The 20298-nt window shown below is 48.7% G+C and overlaps 1 protein-coding gene across 8 annotated transcripts in view; it reads right to left on the bottom strand.

The window, feature by feature from the left end:
- Positions 1 to 20298, bottom strand: part of NEO1 (neogenin 1) — a 178653-nt gene that overhangs the window by 21175 nt on the left and 137180 nt on the right. For 7 of the 8 annotated variants that reach the window (XM_066559131.1, XM_066559136.1, XM_066559130.1 and 4 more), the window contains exons 11-19: positions 20077 to 20215; positions 16539 to 16588; positions 15781 to 15925; positions 13474 to 13584; positions 9061 to 9255; positions 8423 to 8518; positions 7235 to 7458; positions 2646 to 2784; positions 82 to 189 (exon numbers count right to left, since the gene is read on the bottom strand). In XM_066559131.1, coding sequence (XP_066415228.1) covers positions 82 to 189; positions 2646 to 2784; positions 7235 to 7458; positions 8423 to 8518; positions 9061 to 9255; positions 13474 to 13584; positions 15781 to 15925; positions 16539 to 16588; positions 20077 to 20215 — 1207 coding nt within the window. The remainder of the gene's footprint in view (positions 1 to 81; positions 190 to 2645; positions 2785 to 7234; positions 7459 to 8422; positions 8519 to 9060; positions 9256 to 13473; positions 13585 to 15780; positions 15926 to 16538; positions 16589 to 20076; positions 20216 to 20298) is intronic. The other variant, XM_066559132.1, reaches the window with a different exon arrangement.

Raw genomic sequence — 20298 nt, 5'->3', positions numbered from 1 at the left:
GCTGGGTGAGGAAGAGCAGTGAGCAATGGGTGGAGCTCCTGAGGCTGGCAGAGCAGCTGCAGCCCAGCTCCTGGTGCCCACCTGTGATTTTGCCGTTGGCCTCGGAGGGCGGCTGCCAGTTGACGATGATGGTGCGGGGCTTGCCCTCCTTGCTCACCACAGTCACGTCCTTGGGCGGGGAGGTTGGCACTGAAACAGAGCCAGAGAGTCAGCAAGGGCTGCCCTGTCACACCAGAGAACAGCCAGCTCAGGGCCTGCATCACCATCTGGTCATATTTGGGTTGTTATGTATGTCTGGGTTATTCTCTTTACTGACATAAATCCCCCCTCACTGGCCAGTGCCTCCCTCCCCTATGGAGTTCCCCCTTTCCAGAGCACTTCTGGCACCAGATGTGATCCATGAGGGAGCATCCTCAAAAATCTGCACAACTGACTTCTCACCTGAACTTCTTCAGTCATCACAAAAATCCTCCAAACTTTGTGAAAGACACATTCTGTTCAGGCAGGCATCTGAAACATCTCCCTGTTTCCAGGCTTATGGTGGGACTCAGACCCAGCAGTGCCCATTTGCCATTTAAATCCCAATCAGCAAAGTAAATCCAGCAGCAACTCAGAATTATACCAGCCTGGAATGGTTTGGGAATGGATCTTCAAGCCCATCCAGGGCCACCCCTGCCATGGCAGGGACACTGCCACTGTCCCAGGCTGCTCCCAGCCCAGTCCAGACTGGCCTGGGGCACTGCCAGGGATGCAGGGACAGCCCCAGCTGCTCTGGGAACAACCTCTGGGCAAACCTGTAATGGCTGGTTGAGCTCCTGAGGAATGATTTGCAATTTGGAAGGCATCTGCACCTCAGAGTGTCTCAAATGCAGAAGGATTTGCTGAACACAACGTTTTAACTTGGGTTGCCAGAGAGCAGCACTGAGGGAAAGAAAGGAGGGGAGAGTTTTCCTTCTCCCATCAGCCTCTCCTGCCAAGAATTCAGGAAACAGAACAAATGGCTCCAGCAAAAGCTGAAATCCTTGCTGTGAGCTCCAGAGGGCACTGACCATCCCTGCAGTGCCACATCCTGAAATCCAGGAGGCTCCTGAGGGGGCAACCCAGAGTAAATCCACCTTGGGTGTTTAATGCAGCCACAGGAGCACTGAAATTTCTGCTTTTCCAGAGGTTTATGTGGGTGACCAATTAGAAATCCATCCATAAATCCTCTGGGATGGCCACCAATTATCCCTGTGATGAAGAGCTGGAAACCAGGGACAGCCAAAGCCCAGGAGCTCTTGTAACTATTGCCCCAAATATGTAAAAAAAAGAATTCAGAGGAAACAAAAATAGAAAATCAGGAGTAGCCCACACAGGAATACACAGACAACACAGAGCCCAGAATTCCCTATTTTCCTTTTAAGAGCAAGTCCTGTAAAACTTCTCAGGAGTACCCCAAAATAATGAGCCACTCACTCAGGAATTTGGCCAATATTATAAATCACAAGATCTGTTATGAGAAAATATATTTAGCCTTTTTTTTTTAATTTCTGTTTTAAATTTTCTACTTAGTTCTCCAGCTTTTGGGTCATATTTACAAACATTCCTTCCAAGCACTTCAACCTGAGCATTCCTGTTCAAATGCACTGAGCCCTCCTGCATTGTGCCCTTGCTCAGGGGCTTTGTGGCAAATTCTCATTTAAAAACCTTTATTTGTGCAGCTTTTGCAGTCCCTGCACTCAGAGCAGAGTTATGGCTGAGGACTGAACATGTGGCAGCAGAAACACCAAATGGAGTGTTTAATGTGGGCTGGGAAAGGAGCCCCAGCCCAGAGCTGGCCCCACACCATGGAATTCCCACCCAAAACCACCACAATGGTTTCAAAACCAACTGAAGCTCACTGGGACTTCAGAGAGTTCAGATTTTATCCTGGGTTTGCTTTTTCTGAAGCAGAAATTAAAGAATTTCTACCACAGACTATCTGGAAAAATCTCACTAATTCTTTGCATGATTGATTTTTTTGGCTGTATTTTAATTTAGAAGGAGAACTCTGGGCTCATTTGGACTCTGGCCTTCTTGTCCTCCACAGTCCATCTCAAGGGAACCCTACCCATAACAGGCAGTAAATTTAATTGCCCAAAGTTCATTTAACACTGCAGGGTAAGAAGAGCTAATGAGGGGCAGGTCAGGGAGAGGGCCTGGCCCTCACAGTCACTCCCTGGGCCTGAGTTGTTCCTGGCAGCTCAAACCCTGCTCTGTTCTGCACTGAACAGGAATTTAGAGGTCATTTGGATGTCTTAATGCCTACTGTGATTTTTTTGTCTTCATTTGCCTCATGCACCTCCTCACTCTGTGACAATTATCATCACATTTACAGCAAATTTTAATTATTATTTGCTGAAGTGTTTTCTTTGTATTTGCTGTTAAGGTGCTTTTTGTGAGACTTTCTTCTCTCCTGCCCATGAAGTGTGGTACATTATTCATGACTTCTCTGTAATTTGATGTAAATTCTCCTGCAATCATCCCTTGCAATTTTCAAGTATGTTGTTGTTTTTTTAATCAGAATTTCTGACTGAACTATTCAGACCCGACCTCCCCCCCCCAGCAGGTGTTAATGAGCAGAACCATTTCAGGTGGAGGTTTCTTTGGGAATATCCCAGGAGTACCTAATTCAAAGGTTGTCCCATGTGCTGTCATGCTCCAGGTGCTGGATCTCCTGCCCTTGGTCACCATCACTGAGAACTCGTAGAGGGTGTTTGGCTTCAGCCCCGTCACCAGGTAGCTCAGGGTGGTGGCATTTGCAGTCTGCAAGGGAAAGCAGGGTCAGCACTTGCCAAAGCACAGCCCTCACACAGCCCCAGCCCCTGCTCCCAGCATTTCCATAAGCACAGTCATTAATTAGGGCTGCTGCTTCTCTGGCGTGCAAATTCATTAATCAAATATCAACGTTTATCCTCCACTAGAAATGCTGCAATCAGCAGGAGCACTTAGCAGCAGTCAATTAGAAATGGGAAAAAAAACAATCCAAGGGCCAGGGCCCACTTGCTCTGCAGTGGTTAAAGCCCTGTTTACCTTGGGGTTGGTTTACAGCATTTCATTAACTCTTCTGGCTGGGGAAAACAAAAAGCACAGCAAGGAACAGTCCTGGCTTGGAACCTCAGCTGCCTCCCAGATCCCTGCTGGAATTTCCAGAACAACCTTAAATGTAATAAACAATCAACTAAAGACACACTTGTGAGACTTGAAGAGAATGAAGCTTTGCTAAAATGTAGATTCTTTTCAGAAAAAAATGGTGATTTAGGATCACACAAGGAAACTCCACGTGGGTTGTAGTGGAATTTGTAATTTAGCATTTCTAAAGATCTGGTATTTGTTATCAATGGCTTCAGCACCAACAGAATGTGCTGGAGGCCCATGGACAAGAGGGAAAGCTGTATTTACAGATAAGTATATTCCCCACCTTGACCTGTGGTGTTAACACAGAATTAAGGAGTTGTTGCAGGATCTGACAGGGCCATACAACAACTGCAGCAGCCACTGCCTCCAGAAACCTCTGAGTGCAGCTGATTTATTGCCAAGGTAAAGGCACCTTCCTGAAGGCTCCAGCAGGGACAAAGAAACTCTGAGATCTCCAATCTCTTCATTTCTTTTTTCTTCCAAGGGATAGAAGCTCAGGAAATGCTGATCCAAGGGATGGCAGGGATTTGTGCTCAGGGCTTTGCTGTCTGTGGCCAGACAACAAAGACTCATCAAATGAATTAAAATTCAACCCTTTATTGGCTTTAAGGCTCTCCTTGGTGAGGCTCAGTGCAGTTTGGAGTGGCTGGGACTGTGGCTGAGGGGCTGGGGCACAGCTGGAAGGGAAGGGGCACAGCTGGAAGGGGCACATCTGGAAGGGAAGGGGCACAGCTGGAAGGGGCACAGCTCCCTGGGGAATGCAGCCCTCATGGAGGGATGGAGTGACAAGTCCAAGGCAGGAATCTTTCCCTCCCATCTGGCATTCCCAGCTGCCTCACCCCAAAAAGCTCTTCCTCTCCAGGATGCTGCAATTCCCAGCAGTATTTAAGCACTCCAATATTTGAATTATTTGATGTGGCAGCTGGGCTCCTTTTACAGGTGAAAGTTCTGGTTTCCATCTCTGGCTTTGAATCTGGGGATCTTTTCGTTTCCCTGTGCATCCCACTGAGTGCAAATGACACACCTGAGCCCCCCTGGAGTGTCAGACCCCACAATTTAACAGCACTTCATTATTTTAACATCCCAGCCTATCCCACAGTCCCAAACCCTGCTCACCTGCTAGAAATAAACTCCATAAATATTACTCTGAACAATTTGTTTCTCTTTTATGCAGTCCTAAAAGATCCAATGTTTAATATTTTTATTGATTTCTGATGGATCCCAGGTAGCTGCAGGACAAGCCCAACACACCAACAAGGGGGCTTTGGAAAACTGCTCCATTGTTACAGTTTTATAAGTTGTGAGTTTTACAGTGCTTCACTAACAAGGTAAAAAAATGGAGCTCTATTTCTCTCTTTCTAAGGTCTTTAAAGTATAAACTGTCTAATTAAGAAATCATACTTAAATTATTTTTACTTTTAACTTAATAACTAACTACTTGCATCTTGCAATGTGGATTTTTTATCTAATTACACAATACTACTCAAATTCATGAAAAAGGCAAAAAATAGGACTAGCTTCTAAAATTTTCATCTTGCTTTATATATATTACTATCTTCTAAAACTTTAAACTCCAAGTTTTCTGCTATGTGATACTACACACTTCTATTTCAACTATACACTCAAAATTCTAGTTCTGTTATTCAATTTTGGAAGTTTTTTTATGGCTTCAGGTTAAATGTAGTGTTCTTTTGGGGGTCAGTGTCTGACAGCATAGAAAGTCTAAAATTCTGAGCAACCAGAGTTCTGATGACCATGTTAGTGCACAGACAGCTCAGACACAGGAGCTGCTCCCATCTGTTGCTGGGTTTCCAGGCTCAGACTGGCACAATGCTGCCCTGAGCACTGAAATCCTTGTTTTCCTCAGTTTCCTGCCCAAACCAAGCTCCTCAGGGAGGAGCCACTGGTGTAGAAGCACAAAGCTCCTTCCTCAGCAGTTTGGGACAGGCAGGAACAGAACACCTCGGTGACCAGTCCCAACCCCCAGTTCAGGGATGAGGGAGGATGGAACCCCACTGAGCTGAGCAGATGCAGCTCTGGATGCTGCAGAGGTGACTCAGGAGCTCTGGCCCCAAGAATGGGGACCCCAAAGCCTCTGGATGCAGAGCAGGAGCTGCAGAGGGGCCAGGACAAGCACTGCCCTCACTGCACTGAGGTTGTCAGCCTGACTGAGAGCCAGCAGTGCCTGCAAGGGCTCTGACCTCCCAACAACATCCAGCAGGGCAGGAGAGCATTTCCAACAGAAACAAGGGGGGGAAAGCAGGATCTGGGCTCTCCAGACACCACAGGTTACACGTGACTGGAGCAAATTGCTCAAACTTCTCTCCTTCAGGCAAATCCTTTCTACATTTCTGAGTAATTTGAAATTCTATTCCATCATTCTGTGTTGGTTTTGGTCACAGTAAAACTTGTTGCCCACTGACCACCAGCACTGGAATAGCAGGAATAGTAAATTTACTGTTTTATTCCATTTTCTATTGTATTTCATTCTTTTAAGCAATTAGCTAATGAAACTGCAGCTTTATTTAAACCACTCCTGAGACATCCTCTGCACATGACTCAGGAATGTGGCTCAGGAGTAACTTGCCTTTAGAGGAGGAATACACACATATTTACATCTTTTCATTTCAATAAAGAAAAGATCTGGATTCTAACAAGCTGGCTCTGCAGAAGCATAAAGGGAGCTCCACTGGCTGGGTATTTTAACAACCAGTTCCTCTGAGTCTCATTACAAATGTGAAATTTGCAGTCAGCAGCTCTGAGCCCTCCAGGTAACTCTGAAAATTAATAAAAAAATCCAACCAATTACCAAACCAAACCTCAAATCCAGTCTCCAAATCAAAACACACGAACATGGAGGAAGGCAAGGATATAATAAAATTTTTGTTGTGTATTTTGAAGCCAGTCAGCTCCCAAAGGAAAAGTTCACTATTAGCTTTGTAGGAACTGAAAAGGCTCTAAAAGGAAACTCCAAACCATGGGGGTAAATCTGTTTTCCCTGCATGGCTCAGTGAGGAGAGCCAGTCACACAGCCCTTGCACCTGCAGGGACTCTCCAGAGGGGAGCCCACACCTCCCCTTCCCAGGGACTGGGGCAGGGGGAAGCTGCCATCAGACCATCACTGTGCACAGAGCAGAACAACTCTGCAAATTCCTCTTTGCTCCTGGAACAGCTCTGCCACAACAGCTCCAGCTCCTTCCAGGAGACACCAAAGAACTGCTCCCAGCTGACCCAGAGCAATCCTGGCCCTCCAAGGCCCCCAGGCTCATCCCAGCAGCATTCCCAGAGCTGTGCCTCCAGCTGGGAGTGGGGCTGGAGGGACCCTGCCCCTCCAAGAGCCCAGCAGAGTTCCCAGAGCTGTGCCTTGCCCTGGAAGTGGAACTGGAGGGACCCTGCCCCTCCAAGGAGCCCAGCAGGGTTCCCAGAGCTGTGCCTTGCCCTGGGAGTGGAACTGGAGGGACCCTGCCCCTCCAAGGAGCCCCCAGTGCTCCCAGAGCTGTGCCTTGCCCTGGGAGAGGAGCTGGAGGAATCCTGATCCTCTAAGGAGCCCAGCAGTGCTCCCAGAGCTTTGATTTCAGCTGGGAGTGGGGCTGGAGGGATCCTGCAGTGCTCCCAGAGCTGTGCCTTGCCCTGGGAGTGGGGCTGGAGGAATCCTGATCCTCTAAGGAGCCCAGCAGTGCTCCCAGAGCCGTGCCCTGCCCTGGGAGTGGGGCTGGAGGGATCCTGCAGTGCTCCCTGAGCTCTGCCCTGGGAGTGGAATCCTGCCCCTCCAGGGAGCCTAAGCAATGTTCCCAGAGCTGTGCCCTGCCCTGGGAGAGGAGCTGGAGGGATCCTGATCCTCTAAGGAGCCCAGCAGTGCTCCCAGAGCCGTGCCCTGCCCTGGGAGAGGAGCTAGAGGAATCCTGCAGTGCTCCCAGAGCCGTGCCCTGCCCTGGGAGTGGGGCTGGAGGGATCCTGCAGTGCTCCCAGAGCTGTGCCCTGCCCTGGGAGCGGGGCTGGAGGGATCCTGATCCTCTAAGGAGCCCAGCAGTGCTCCCAGAGCCCTGCCCTGCCCGGGCAGCTCCCCAGCACTCAGTACCTTGTACTTGGTGTTGGCAGGGATGTTGGTTTTCCAGCGGACGGTGTAGAAGCGCGCGTCCGTGATCTTCTGGTTCTTGGGCAGGGAGTTGTCTGCCCAAGTGATCCTGATGGTGTCATGGCTCAGGATGGAAGCCTGAACTCCCACCGGGGGCATCATGGGAGACGGATCTGGCACTGGAGTGTATGGAGCATTAATAACAAACAAATCAACCTCGGAAGTGTCTGCCCAATCCGTGGTTTAGAATTAAAAAGGGAGGAGGTGGCATTTTAATGTCAACCAAAATAAAAAAGGGGATGCAGGGAAGTGCAATGAGATGGAAGGTGAGGAATGGAGAGAAAGAGAGAAAAGCCAGAGTTAATAGGTGACATTAGACTGGGCAATAACATCACTCTTGCATTGTCCTCCCTCCTCCAGACAGTAAGACAACAAATCCCTGCTGGCATAGCCCTAATTAGTGCCCAGGACACTCAACCATGGCCTGGGAACCCCAAACACTCAGTCACTGTAACTTCATTTGCATGGAGTGTCACTGAGTCCTCTCCCAGAAAACAAAGAGGAGGACACAGAGCTGGAGCTCTGGATGGGCAAATGCCACTTCCCAAACACCCAGGGACCTCCCAAAAGGCACCTTCAAAGGAAGGTTCCAGTGAGAGACCAACTTGCAGTAACTGTGAAACTGCAATTCCAGCATCCTCTGGACAACCTCCAAGCATTCCAGCTCATCAGGACTAACCCCAAGTGTTGCACCTAAATTCTTGGGTGGCGCCATCAGGCTGGGAGGGAGCCATGGCAAGGCAACAGCTCACCTGCACATTCCTCTGCTTAAACCCTTTATGAATTACAAATCCAAAATAAAAACTGCCCAGATTTTGTTCAGTGTGAGTGACAACAGAAGGACACAAAGCAAACACAGGCATCATATTACAAAATCTCAGTGCAAAAGACCATAAACCCCCAGCCTTTAGAACTGCACCCACGTGGGCTGTGCTCAGCAGGGGGAACACCTGGAGTTAGAACATCCATTAGTAGCTGTCAGGTGAGTTTGGAACTTACAAATGAGCCCAATTGAGGTGGTTTATCAGAACGAGCAAGGCCAAGCAGTGACAGGCACAGAGAGCAGGGGATGAGCTGGCAGCAGGACCCTGCCTTCAGCCCCAGCCCATCCCAGCTGGGGGCAGCACTCACCGGAGTGGGGCCGGGTCACGGCGCTCTCGTACAGGGGGATCCCCTCTCCCACGTTGTTGAAGGCTTTCAGGGTTATCACGTAGTGTGAGCTGGGATCTGAAGGGAAAAAGAAATCAGCACAGCCAATGAATCCTGCTTTCTGCTTCTCCCTGCCTTCTTTGTTCCAATTTGAATTTTAAAGTGGAATATGTGATTTGAGCTGAGGAAGTCTCCACGCAGACTTTCTGCTCATGGCCACAGAATCCCAGACTGGTTTGGGTTGGAAGGGACCTTAAAGCCCATCTCATTGCACCCCCTGCCTGGGCAGGGACAGCACAGCTCAAGTCTACAGTTCCAGCACAGCCTTTACTACCTTTAGGCACAGCCAAATCAGGAGCGAGAAAAACAATTTGGAACAACAAAAGCAAAATGACTCAAAGCTCTGATTTGATGGAATTCCCAATATTGCTGTTTCTCTCACTCTCAGACTGTTTTACCTCCCACAGAGAGCTCTGTGCAGGGGTGAATCTTTATTTTCCTTTTAAAGGAGCCACCAGTGAACGCTGGTGACATTTCAGTCCCTTTCCCTCCCGCACAGAGCACGCCCAGCTCAGGAGTGCTGAGCTCAGGAGGCTGGGCTGGGGCCCAGATGCACTCACCCAGGTTCTCAATGGTGTAGTATCTCTGCTTGTAGTCCACCTTGATGGTCTGGGCGTGGGGGCTGCCGATGCCGTAGCCGATGGCGTAGCCCCTGACCACCACGTCCTGGTTCTCGGGCGGGGTCCAGCTCACCACGATGCTGGTGACCAGCGGGCGCACGTGCAGGGAGCTGGGCACCTCGGGCACACGGCTCTCTGCAGGGACAGCCAGGGGGGCAATTCAGGACACCCCTCTGGCCACCCTGGATTGCCTGAACCCCTGCCAGGGGGGCTCAGAGACACTGGCACAGAGCCCAAGGCAGCTGTGGTTTTGATTATGACCCATGGAAAAAATGATCAACCTTGTATATGAGGATCTGCAAGCCACAAAAGTCTAAGTAGAATAATAGTTAGTTTGTCACAGGGTGAAAAATAGATTTTTTGGGGTTTTAGAACAGGGGTTCAGGGGGCAAGATGGAGGAATCTGGGCGTGTCCAGCCTTTCCCCTTCTTCTTGGCCTCCATTTCTGCTGTGATGGTGGCACTTTTGGACTGGTTTAGAGTAGAAGCTCACTGTCTAACATGGGTGATATGTATTGGGAAGTTATGGTAAATAATGTACATGTAGTTTTTAGTGTAAAAAGATAACACCACCCTGGGGGTGGCCAGAGTGCCTCTGTCTGTCCTGCTGAATGGACCTTGGCAGGCCAGAGAAAGAATTGTATAGATAAGAAACAATAAACAACCTTGAGAATGAGAATAGAAGAGCTCTGACTCCTTCTTTGACTGCCAGGCTGGGAAAAGAGACTTTGTGACACATCTCAGGGTCACTGTGAGCAGCAGAAGCCCCGGGAGGGAGGCAGTGCAAGGCCTTCTCTCAAAGAAAGGCACTGACATGGAGCCCAGGAGGCAGGAAGGGCAAATAAAGCACTTGTGTGTGTTGGAATGAGCACAACGAAACTTTGGGGTGCAGCAGAGAGCAAAGAGCTCCAAGAGCAGAATGTTAACATTACATTCCAAGAGATTCACCCTTTAAAAGGCAGCACAGCTGTGCTGAAGCTTAGGGGGTCAGGATGGTTTTTCTGTCAGATCTGTTTGGGCAGATCCATGTTGCCCATGTCATCAGCCAGTTTTATCCCATCCTTTCCCTCCACAAATTCATCTAATTTCAATTCCATCATATTCCTTACTTGTGGGTATTACAGTAATTACATGGGAAAAGAATTTTTCAAAAATAAAACTTTTAAAATTCATATTCCTTTCTCCTCTTTCTTTTTAAATATATAGAAAGGGTGAGGTGTAGGAATGTGCCCCCTGTAAGGGGACAAAGGATAGTTTTTGAGTGACAAAATTGTCCTTTGTCCCCTTAAAAGGAAAGAAGCACAGAAGTTTCTCTCCTCAATTAAGTGAAAAGACACCTCATAGGACCCAGGGGACTTCACCTCAAACTTAAGGATAGTTAATTAGACAGGAGCCAAAAAGTTCTGCCTAGGCAATTTAGTAGAAAAGGACAAAGAAATTAACTGCTTTTGTAAAGTGTTCTTACCAGGAGCAAGAACATCTAGCACCTAGCTCGGTTTTTCTGTTTGTTATTTTGCCTTTTATTAAACCTTTTTATTTCTAACACTGCAACAAAAGCCATCCTGCTGATTTGTATGCCTCCAAAAGTAGCTGAGCTATCTTAGGATTGTTATAGGCTTCCAAAAACTTATTAGACCTGGCCCAAAGAAGTTACTATAACACATTTTTCATCACTTTTCTGGTGACGAAAGAAAAGTTCCTGAGCTGGTTGTAGCGTTAAATAGCATATTTCACAGCTGTAAGAACTGGGTTCTCCTCACTTGTCCTACAGTTGCCCCTGCCTGGATCCTTGGATTCCCATAATTCATACAACAGAAGCAGGAACTGCACAGAAAATAGAGTCCACATCAAATGTTCAGACTCTTGCCCCAAAAGCAGCACAAGTCTCACCCCATCCCACAGAGACACAGAACGTGGGTCCCTGACTCCAAACACTTCCACAATGTGCCACTGTGAGCCCTTAATATTCCTCCTAAGAGGTTTTTCCTCACTGTTGAGTGGAACCTGAAAGCAATCTGCCACCCATCCCTGGAGTGTCCCTAACTTTGGGTTCACTTCTCAAAAATGAAATCAATCCTTTTGTCGTGGATTAGGGATAATTCCCTGCACCAGCAAGCAGAGCTCCCCACTCCAAATGGAATCAAGGACTTGTGCTTCCTGCAGGGATTTCTTTTTAATGAAACATGCTGCATTTCTCCACAAACATTTAATAAAGCACCACAACAGGATTAGCTGGATCACAGCACAGCCCTGGCCCCCAGCCCAGGGAGCTCTGGGGCTGCTGCTGACACAGCCCAGCAGCTCCAGCAGCTCCAGTTCCCCACTATCAAACACAGCAAAGCTCCAGGAGCAGCACCAGAGGTGACATTTCCCCTGCACTGGGGACAAACTCTGTACAACTGCTCAACACCTCCTGCTCTGCACTCAGGGGGAACCTGCTCCAAATCCAGAGTGGAACTGTAACACTCCTGCTCCCCTTTACATCCATGGGACTCTCCTGGAATTCTTTTCTGTTTAAACTCAAAAAGCAGCCATGGAATAAAAAGAAATGATGCCTCATGTGTCTGTTGAACCCAAGAAATGCAAGATGAGCTGTAAATGCATTTGCATGTGTTAAAATTATTCACATGAGCTTTCTAAAGAAAGAAACCCAAGAAACACAGTGTGCACACACAGATCTCACAGGTGTGTGCAGAGTTATATGAATATCATGTTATGTTGTCTTAAATGTCAATTTTTATTACTTTATTCAAGGGAAAGAATGGGTAGAAAGTCAGATTTCCTGCAACATTCAGAGGTGAAAAAATTTAAATGACAAAGCCAACAGAGAAGGAAAAGGTTATTTTTCTTCTTCCTCCTTCTGCCCTGTTGAAATTTAAATTTAATCCTGGTGCTGTCCTCTGGCAAAGTGCTGCTAACTCCAGTTCAGGGACACTTCCAGTGCCCTGTGAGGAGCTCATGTTCAGAGCTCTGCCCTCTGTGGGGACCTGGCAGCTCCAAGGGTGTGTCACATCCACCAAGGGCCAAGAGACACAGGATCAAGGAATTCCCAGTGCCCACATCCCTGAACTGCTCTGTTCACACCAGAGAAGGAGCAGCAGGAGGACCAGGACTAAGCTGAGCATCAGCTTTGCCCAGACAGAGATGGGAGAAGGGTTTCCCAGGCTTCCCAAGCTGGCTGCTGAAGGATCCTCCAGCAGCAGAGAGCAAATCTTGACCCATTTCCATTACTGCACCTCCCAGCTGCCAGGATGGCAGAGCCTGCTCTGACACAGCACAAAAATCCATGGGCTTGGTGGAGCAGACCTTCTGTTGAGGAGAACCCTTTAGAGCACATGCAGAGAGCTTTGGAAAATCCCATTTAATGCCCCAACAAGCTCAGGAACCTTTCTGCCATCATCAGGATTTTCAATGTAATTATTCTAATATCCACAATTCCAATATAATTTGTATTTAATACCAACAACAGAGTTTCTGATGGGAGATGTGGCGCAGAAAATATAGAAAATAGAATTAATCTCCCTTTTCTTCTGTGCAAAATGAGTTACTGTGGGTCAAAGGAAGCACAGCACCACCATGGGGGTAAGACTGCAAAGGGCTGTGGCTGAGAATGTTTCCAATGATTTCTTTCCTACTGTGACATCTCATTGTCACTATGAATGAGCATTAACATGCAGCTCTAGGAAGTGTAGAAGCAGCTTCATTTCAAGCCACCTTATTGACTTGGTGAGAATTTTCTGTTAAAACAGAAATTGGTGTCAACCCTAAATAAACCCCATTGTACACCTGGAACAGAAGTGAAAACACAGAAGTTTGCTGTTCAGAGGCAGCCAGATGTCAGGGAAATGAAGTGAATGGATCCCCCATTTTTCAAGGAAATGAGTGAATGGGTTCCCCATTTTTCAGTGAAATTAAGTGGATGGATCCCCCATTTCTCATAGAAATGAAGGGAATGGATCCCCATTTCCCAGTGAAATGAAGTGGATGGATCCCCCATTTTCCAGTGAAATGAAGTGGATGGATCCCCGTTTCCCAGTGAAATGAAGTGGATGGATCCCCCATTTTCCAGTGAAATGAAGTGAATGGATCCCCATTTTTCAGGGAAATGAAGTGGATGGATCCCCCATTTTCCAGTGAAATGCAGTGGATGGATCCCCATTTTCCAGTGAAATGAAGTGGATGGATCCCCATTTTCCAGTGAAATGAAGGGAATGGATCCCCCATTTTCCAGTGAAATGAAGGGAATGGATCCCCCATTTCCCAGTGAAATGAAGGGAATGGATCCCCCATTTTCCAGTGAAATGAAGGGAATGGATCCCCCCCGTTGCTGTCCCAGCCCAGGGCTCTCTCTCACCGTCCAGGTCGCTCTCGAAGGTCTCAGCTGACACCCAGTCGGTGGCGGGGCCGGTGCCGTTGACGGTCATGGCGGCCACGCGGAAGCTGTACTCAGTGCCCCGCTCCAAACCTGCAGGACAGGGCAATGCCCACAGAGCCATCAGCACAGGAGCCCCCACAGATCCCTCAGGAGAGGGATTCCCACAGCTCTATCAGGAGAGGAACTCCCACAGCTCCATCAGGAGAGGGATTCCCACAGCTCCATCAGGAGAGGGATTCCCACAGATCCCACAGCTCCATCAGGAGAGGAATTCTCATAGATCCCACAGCTCCATCAGGAGAGGAATCCCCACAGCTCCATCAGGACAGGGGCAATTCCCACAGATCCCACAGCTCCATCAGGACAGGAATTCCCACAGATCCCACAGCTCCATCAGGATAGGAATCCCCACAGTTCCATCAGGACAGGGGCAATTCCCACAGATCCCACAGCTCCATCAGGAGAGGAACTCCCACAGCTCCATCAGGACAGGAATTCTCACAGATCCCACAGCTCCATCAGGACAGGAATTTTCACAGATCCCACAGCTCCATCAGCCCAGCAATCCCCACAGCTCCACCACCCTGGCAATTCCCACAGATCCCAATAAAATCCAGGAGCCATGGATAACCCAGCCTTTCAGTCCCACTGCCCCCCAGCATCAGTGCTGGAAGGGACTGGGAGGGCCTGCTGGCAGCCAGGCTTTAACTCAGGGCTGGTAATTAGTTTAATTAATTAGTTTTAAGAACAGGAACACTGCCACCATCACCAACCCTGGGGGTGGCACAGAGGCAGCAGGTGGGCAAACTCACACACCTGATTAATGCATGCAGGAGTCTGTACTGAAAAATCAGAGCACTGTGAAAAGGAACTCTAAATTTGGTATATTGAACCTTTCCAGCAGGTTTTGTTGCTGGCAGAAATATACTGGAATTACAGGAATATCTCAATTCTGTGAGAAAACTGAGACTTGCTAAGTCACAGCTGGAGTTGCTGAGAAAAAAAATCAGAGTATCTTGTTAGAAACTCTTCCAGAATCTCCCAGTTTCTTCTCTTTTGATCAAGTATCCATTTCCAGGGATTTTAAAGAGGAACACAATGGAGTGTGGCTCCTGTTCTCATGCACTGCTTGTTCTGCTGAACACAGCTGTAGCTCTGGTAGCAATATGTGACTGACACAAGTGAGGGACTAGGCTGGATTTTTAAGCACACAAAAGGATGAAAGGCATTCCTTCTAGAACATTCCATGGATATGAGGTGGGATATTGCAGGCATGCCTGAGATCAGCTGTTCCCAGGGCTCAGAGCTGGGCCCAGGTGCCTGTGCCAACCCTGTCCAGCCCCTGCTCCTCCTGCCCTCCTCACCTTCATCTCTGGTATTTGGGCACCCAATGAGCCCAGTCACCTTCTCCAGGCCTTTTTATAAACATTTTATAAGGAATCATCCAGTCCACTTAGCAAATCCATGGCCAAATCAGGGCTAGCAATCAGGTCACCAGGCCCCAGGCACCACCTGCAGTCCACAGGACCCCAAAACTCCTTTGGGAGCTGCTTCTGTTTGTCTTCCAAGGCAGGAACCCCATGGAATCCTGACCCTGAACCCCCTAAAATAGCCAGAGACCCCGGGGAGGACAGGATCCTGTAGGAACCCTATGGGATCCTGTCCCTGAGCCCTCTGACACAACCAGGGATGTCAGGACCCCACAGGAACCCAATGGGATCGTGTCCCTGAGCCCCCTAAGCACAGCCAGGGATGTCAGGACCCCACAGGAACCCAATGGGATCATGTCCCTGAGCCTCCAGACACAGCCAGGGAGGGCAGGACTGCACAGAAACCCAAGGGAATCCTGTGTCTGAGCCCCCCCAAATACAACCAGAGGGGACAGGACCCCAGAGAAACCCTATGGGATCGTGTCCCTGAGCCGTCTGACACAACCAGGGATGCCAGGACCCCAGAGAAACCCAATGGGATCGTGTCCCTGAGCCCCCTAAACACAACCAGGGACCCTAGGGAGGACAGGGCCCTGTAGGAACCCAATGGGATCCTGTCCTTGAGCCTCCAGACACAGCCAGGGAGGGCAGGACTGCACAGAAACCCAAGGGGATCCTGTGTCTGAGCCCCCCCAAATACAACCAGGGATGTCAGGACCCCAGAGAAACCCTATGGGATCGTGTCCCTGAGCCCTCTAAACACAACCAGGGATGTCAGGACCCCACAGGAACCCCATGGGATCGTGTCCCTGAGCCCCCAGGCACCCCCAGGCGCCCCAGGGCAGGTGCTGCTCACCCTCGATGAGCTGGGAGAGCTGGGTGCCCGCCACGCTCTCGGTGACGTCGCTCTTGCGGGCCACTCGGCGGTAGCGGATTTTGTAGCCCGTGATCTGCCCGCTCTGGGTCCCGGCAGGAGGGGGCTGCCACTGCAGCAGGATGCTCTGGGAAAGGCAGCACAGGAAGGTGTTGGGACAAAAAGGCTTTAGGAAAGCTTTAAAAAATAATCTCTACGTGCAATTCCAAAGGCCTAATGGCCAAATATTTCATTTTCTCAAGGACCCAAGGCACTCCAGAAGTGTTTCTGTGTGTGCCCATGCTGCAAACAGTGAGCAGGGATTCCAGCTCTGATCCTTCCAGCCTCATTAAATCCCTCCCATCATTAGCACTGTCACTGCATCCCCCATAGCAACTGGACTGCAGTTCCTCCAAGCCCCACATTCAGATTTTCTCCATAAAGATATTCAGAAATATATTCTCCATTCAGATTTTCTCCATAAAGATATTCAGAAATATATTCTACATTCAGATTTTCTCCATAAAGATATTCAGAAATATATTCTACATTCAGATTTTCTCCATAAAAATATTCAGAAATATATTCTCCATTCAGATATTCTCCATATTCAGAAATATCAGAATATTCTCCATAAAGACCTCAAAAGCAGCATGGGAGGAAAAAAAGACCCAAAGCAGCTCCAAAATGTGGCCAATCTAAGACCCCCCCCCCCCAGCCTTTTATTTACCCATTGGCAGCAGGAAATGCTCCAAGCTTACCTTGGAATTCCGGACCTCCAGTGTCAGATTCTGGGGTGGAGCACTGGGGACTGGAAACATTAAAGGAATTACAACCCCAAACCTTTCAAATATTGCATTTCCACACCCAACTACTCTCTGCTCTTGTTTGCTATGGAAGTACAAACCATTCTGGTTTAAGGCAGCAGATAAAGGAACTACCAATCCTCCCACAGGTTCTTTCTGACCCAGTGAATGGCTAAGGAGGGCTCTGTATTTTCATCCTGAAGAAAAAACTCTTTATTCAGGTCTTTATTTTCACACCTATCTAAATAAAACATGGTTTATTTTTAAAAGCACTTCTCAAACTCTCAGAGGAACTATCCCATCCAGCTCTTTCCCAAGGCAAATCTTTCCTGAACACACTGCTTGATTAGGGGAACCCACATTTAAATTTCTGGCCTGGGTTTTGTTATCCTGATTTTCTGTAACAGGAAACCTCTGAGTCCCCAGGGCCCTGTGACAGTGAGGAGGTGAAGGGCATCTCAGACACTGGGGCTGCCTTTGAACTCCTGCTCTTTGCTTGTTCTTTACTCACTCCCCATGGCAGTGAAATCCAGGCAAAAAGGGAGTGCAAGAAAAACCCTGGGAGCAAGAAAAAACCCTGGAGTGCAAGAAAAACCCAGGAAGCAGAGAATTCCTTGTGGCTGCACAGCTGGCAGAGCTGAGGCTTCCCTGGCAGGAAGAGGAGGCCCCAGGGAAGCACAAGGATGGGCGAGGAGCACAGGGATAAAGAGGGATGAGGACTGCTCCAGCCTGCAGAATTCATTTTCCAAATAGCTCAGCCCAGCCACAGTAACATCCCAGGGAACCCCCTGAGGGCATGAAGTGCAAGAAGAGTTTGTAAAGGATGGGGTGAACCCTCCCTCACCCACCACCCCATGGCAGAAATGGAGAGGAGGATTTGCCTTCCCTTGCCAGCCCAGCCTGACATCACCACACCTGAGGATGGAGAGCCAGGGGCACAGTGGAGAGGAGAGGATACAAACCCAAGCTTTCCATGCTTCTCCAGTGCCACCCCTGCCATGGCAGGGACACCTTCTGCTACCCCAGGCTGCTCCAAGCCCTGTCCAGCCTGGCCTGGGACAGTGCAAGGGTCCAGGGACAGCCCCAGCTGCTCTGGAAAAGCATCTCCTGGAGGGGGACAGCCCATGGAGAGCAGCCTGGAGGAGCACCAGGACAGGCTGATGGCTCTGAGACTGTGAGGGAAGGGCCTCAATCAGGCTCTGAGGCTCAGAGTCCACTCCCAGCTGTAATCCCTGATCAGGAATTCCAGGAGAGGAGAAGCAATCCCCAGGAGCAGCACATAAACCCGGGTTCAAATGGTAATACCTGCAGAGTTATCCCTGCAACAAGGCTCTGGGACAGATTAGGAGCAAAAACCTACATAAAAATGCAGATGCTTTGTTAAATCAGGGCTAAAGGAAGCTTAGGGAGAAATCCCTGCAGGGAACATGGAGATTGCTCCTGGACAGCACAACAGGAAAACATGGGAGGAAAATGTGCATCATTCTGGAAAGATCTGAGAGCTTGCCAGGATTATGAGACTGTAAGAAGCAAGATGACATCCTTCAGAGAGCTTTAGAAAGTAAGGACCTATAGGTTAAGTGTGAAAACTGAAGCTGGAGAAGAAAGAACTCCAGGAAAACTTCAAAATGATATTGTAACTAATAAGAAATTCTTCAAACAACCAAGGAGCTGGCAGCCCTTTAGAGAAATCAGTGAGCAAATGGTCAGGTAGGGCAGAAAAAGACAAAGGTAAGGCCACCCAAGTCGCTCCTTGCATTGGTAGTGAGGGGAAGGGAAAGGAGAGGATTCCCATGCTCTCTCCAACTGCAGCGGCAGTGGAAGGGATTATGGAAGAGTCACAGGGAACAGCAACCTCTTGCCAGGCAAATCCACCCAGGAATTCTCAAGGAACTGAAGAATGAAACAGCTGCAAGACTTCTGCAACCTCTCCCAGTTTATTTTGATACCAGAGGTGGCAAAGTGGTGCCAGCATTAAAATGGAACCACTCAAACTCCACCTGCTGGGTCAGAAACTTCCACCAAATCAACCAAAGTAACACTAAAGCATCAAATTGAGAAAGCAGGAGCCATAATAGGAGCAGAATAGGGATTTCTCTGTCTTTCAAGGGAAATCCCTTCACTTTTAAGCAATGAGGGGATAAGAGGGAAGTGCTCATTGAAAGAAAGGCCAGAGCAAGAAGAAGGGGGGAGATGAGTTAGGGAGATCCCAGGGGATGATCCTGTGGTGAAGAACTGCACAAAGACCTCAGGCTGATTCCTCTTGGTGCTCAGAAAAACCCAAAAAGCTCCTCAAATGCAAGTAATACCTCACTTACACCTTTGGTACCATTTCAGTCCCCTCCATCTGAGTTGTTAAAATAAAGCAGAAAAGGAACCTGGAGAAAAGTTCAGAAAAGGGCACTAAAGGTTGAATCAGCTTCCACAGGAGAAATGGGCAACCACTCCTGTGTCTTTGGAACTGAAAATGGATGAACCAGGGAGACCATGGCAAAGGTCCACAGAATGAGGAGTGGGACAGAGGAATAATCAGTCTAATTCCCTCCTTCAGGAGCACAGCCCCAAGCAACAAGGGACCCAAACACAGAGCAGGGGCAGAACAGAGAGGAAGGGGGGATTTTTATCTGTGGAACCTTTGCCCACTTGATGTTGAGGATAAAAGCTGGTGTGGGTTCAAGAAGATGCTGACAGGGTCTCATGGAAGAGGAGCTGAATTAGCAAATACCCAGAACCACTGCCAAGTCAGGAAGTGCCCCAGAAACAAAGCTGGACCCAGAGAGAGTTTGGGACAATATTCCCAATATTCCCCTCTGCTCCTGGTCACTTCTGGGGAGAGGATTCCAGGCTCTGCTCCCTTTCCCTCTGGGTGCTCTTCTATAGAAACTTCTCTCTAACAAATACAGTTACCAACCTTTATATGAAGAATTACAAGTCAAAAGAGTTTAAGTAGAATGATAGTGAGTTTATCACAGGGTGAAAAAATAGATTTTTGGGGTTTTTAGAATAGGGGTTCAGGGGGCAAGATGGAGGAATCTGGGTGTGTCCAGCCTTTCTCCTTCTTCTACTTGGCCTCCATCTTCTGCTGTGATGCTGGCACTTTTGGATTGGTTTAAGGTAGAAGCTCACTGTCTAACATGGGTGATAGGTATTGGGAAGTTATGGTAAATAATGTACATGCAGTTTTTAGTATAAAAAGATAACACCAGTGTGCCTCAACCCAACCTGCCAGACAGACCTCAGCAGGCCAGAGAAAGAATTTTATAGATAAGAAACAATAAACAACCTTGAGAGCGAGAACACAAAAACCCTGACTCCTTCAACAACTGCCAGGCTGGGAAAAAGAAGCTTGTACATATCTCAGAGTCACTGTGACCAGCAAGGATTCTCAGAGTCCCCCTCATCATTTCCCCCAGATGTGGGGCAAAAATATCCCTGCTAAGATAATTGATAATTGCTGGAGCCCCCAGAGTGGCAAGCAGAGGAGCAGCGTTACCGTCTGACAGCGTGCGCACCACGACGTCGTGGGTGGAGACGCCGGGGCCGTGCTTGTTGTAGGCGACCACGCGGAAGCTGTACTCGGTGAACTTCTTCAGCCCTGCCACCGTGTGGGACAGCCCTGCCACGTCCACATCCTGTCCCCAACAACACCCCCAGCAAGATCAGCTCAATCTGCTCATGCTTCAGGTTTTGCTTTGCTATTTTTCTGGTTTTGTGC

This window comes from Molothrus aeneus, chromosome 13 (assembly GCF_037042795.1).
Source record: "Molothrus aeneus isolate 106 chromosome 13, BPBGC_Maene_1.0, whole genome shotgun sequence".
NCBI classification, from domain to species: domain Eukaryota; kingdom Metazoa; phylum Chordata; class Aves; order Passeriformes; family Icteridae; genus Molothrus; species Molothrus aeneus.
This window is presented reverse-complemented; position numbering and strand designations above follow the sequence as displayed.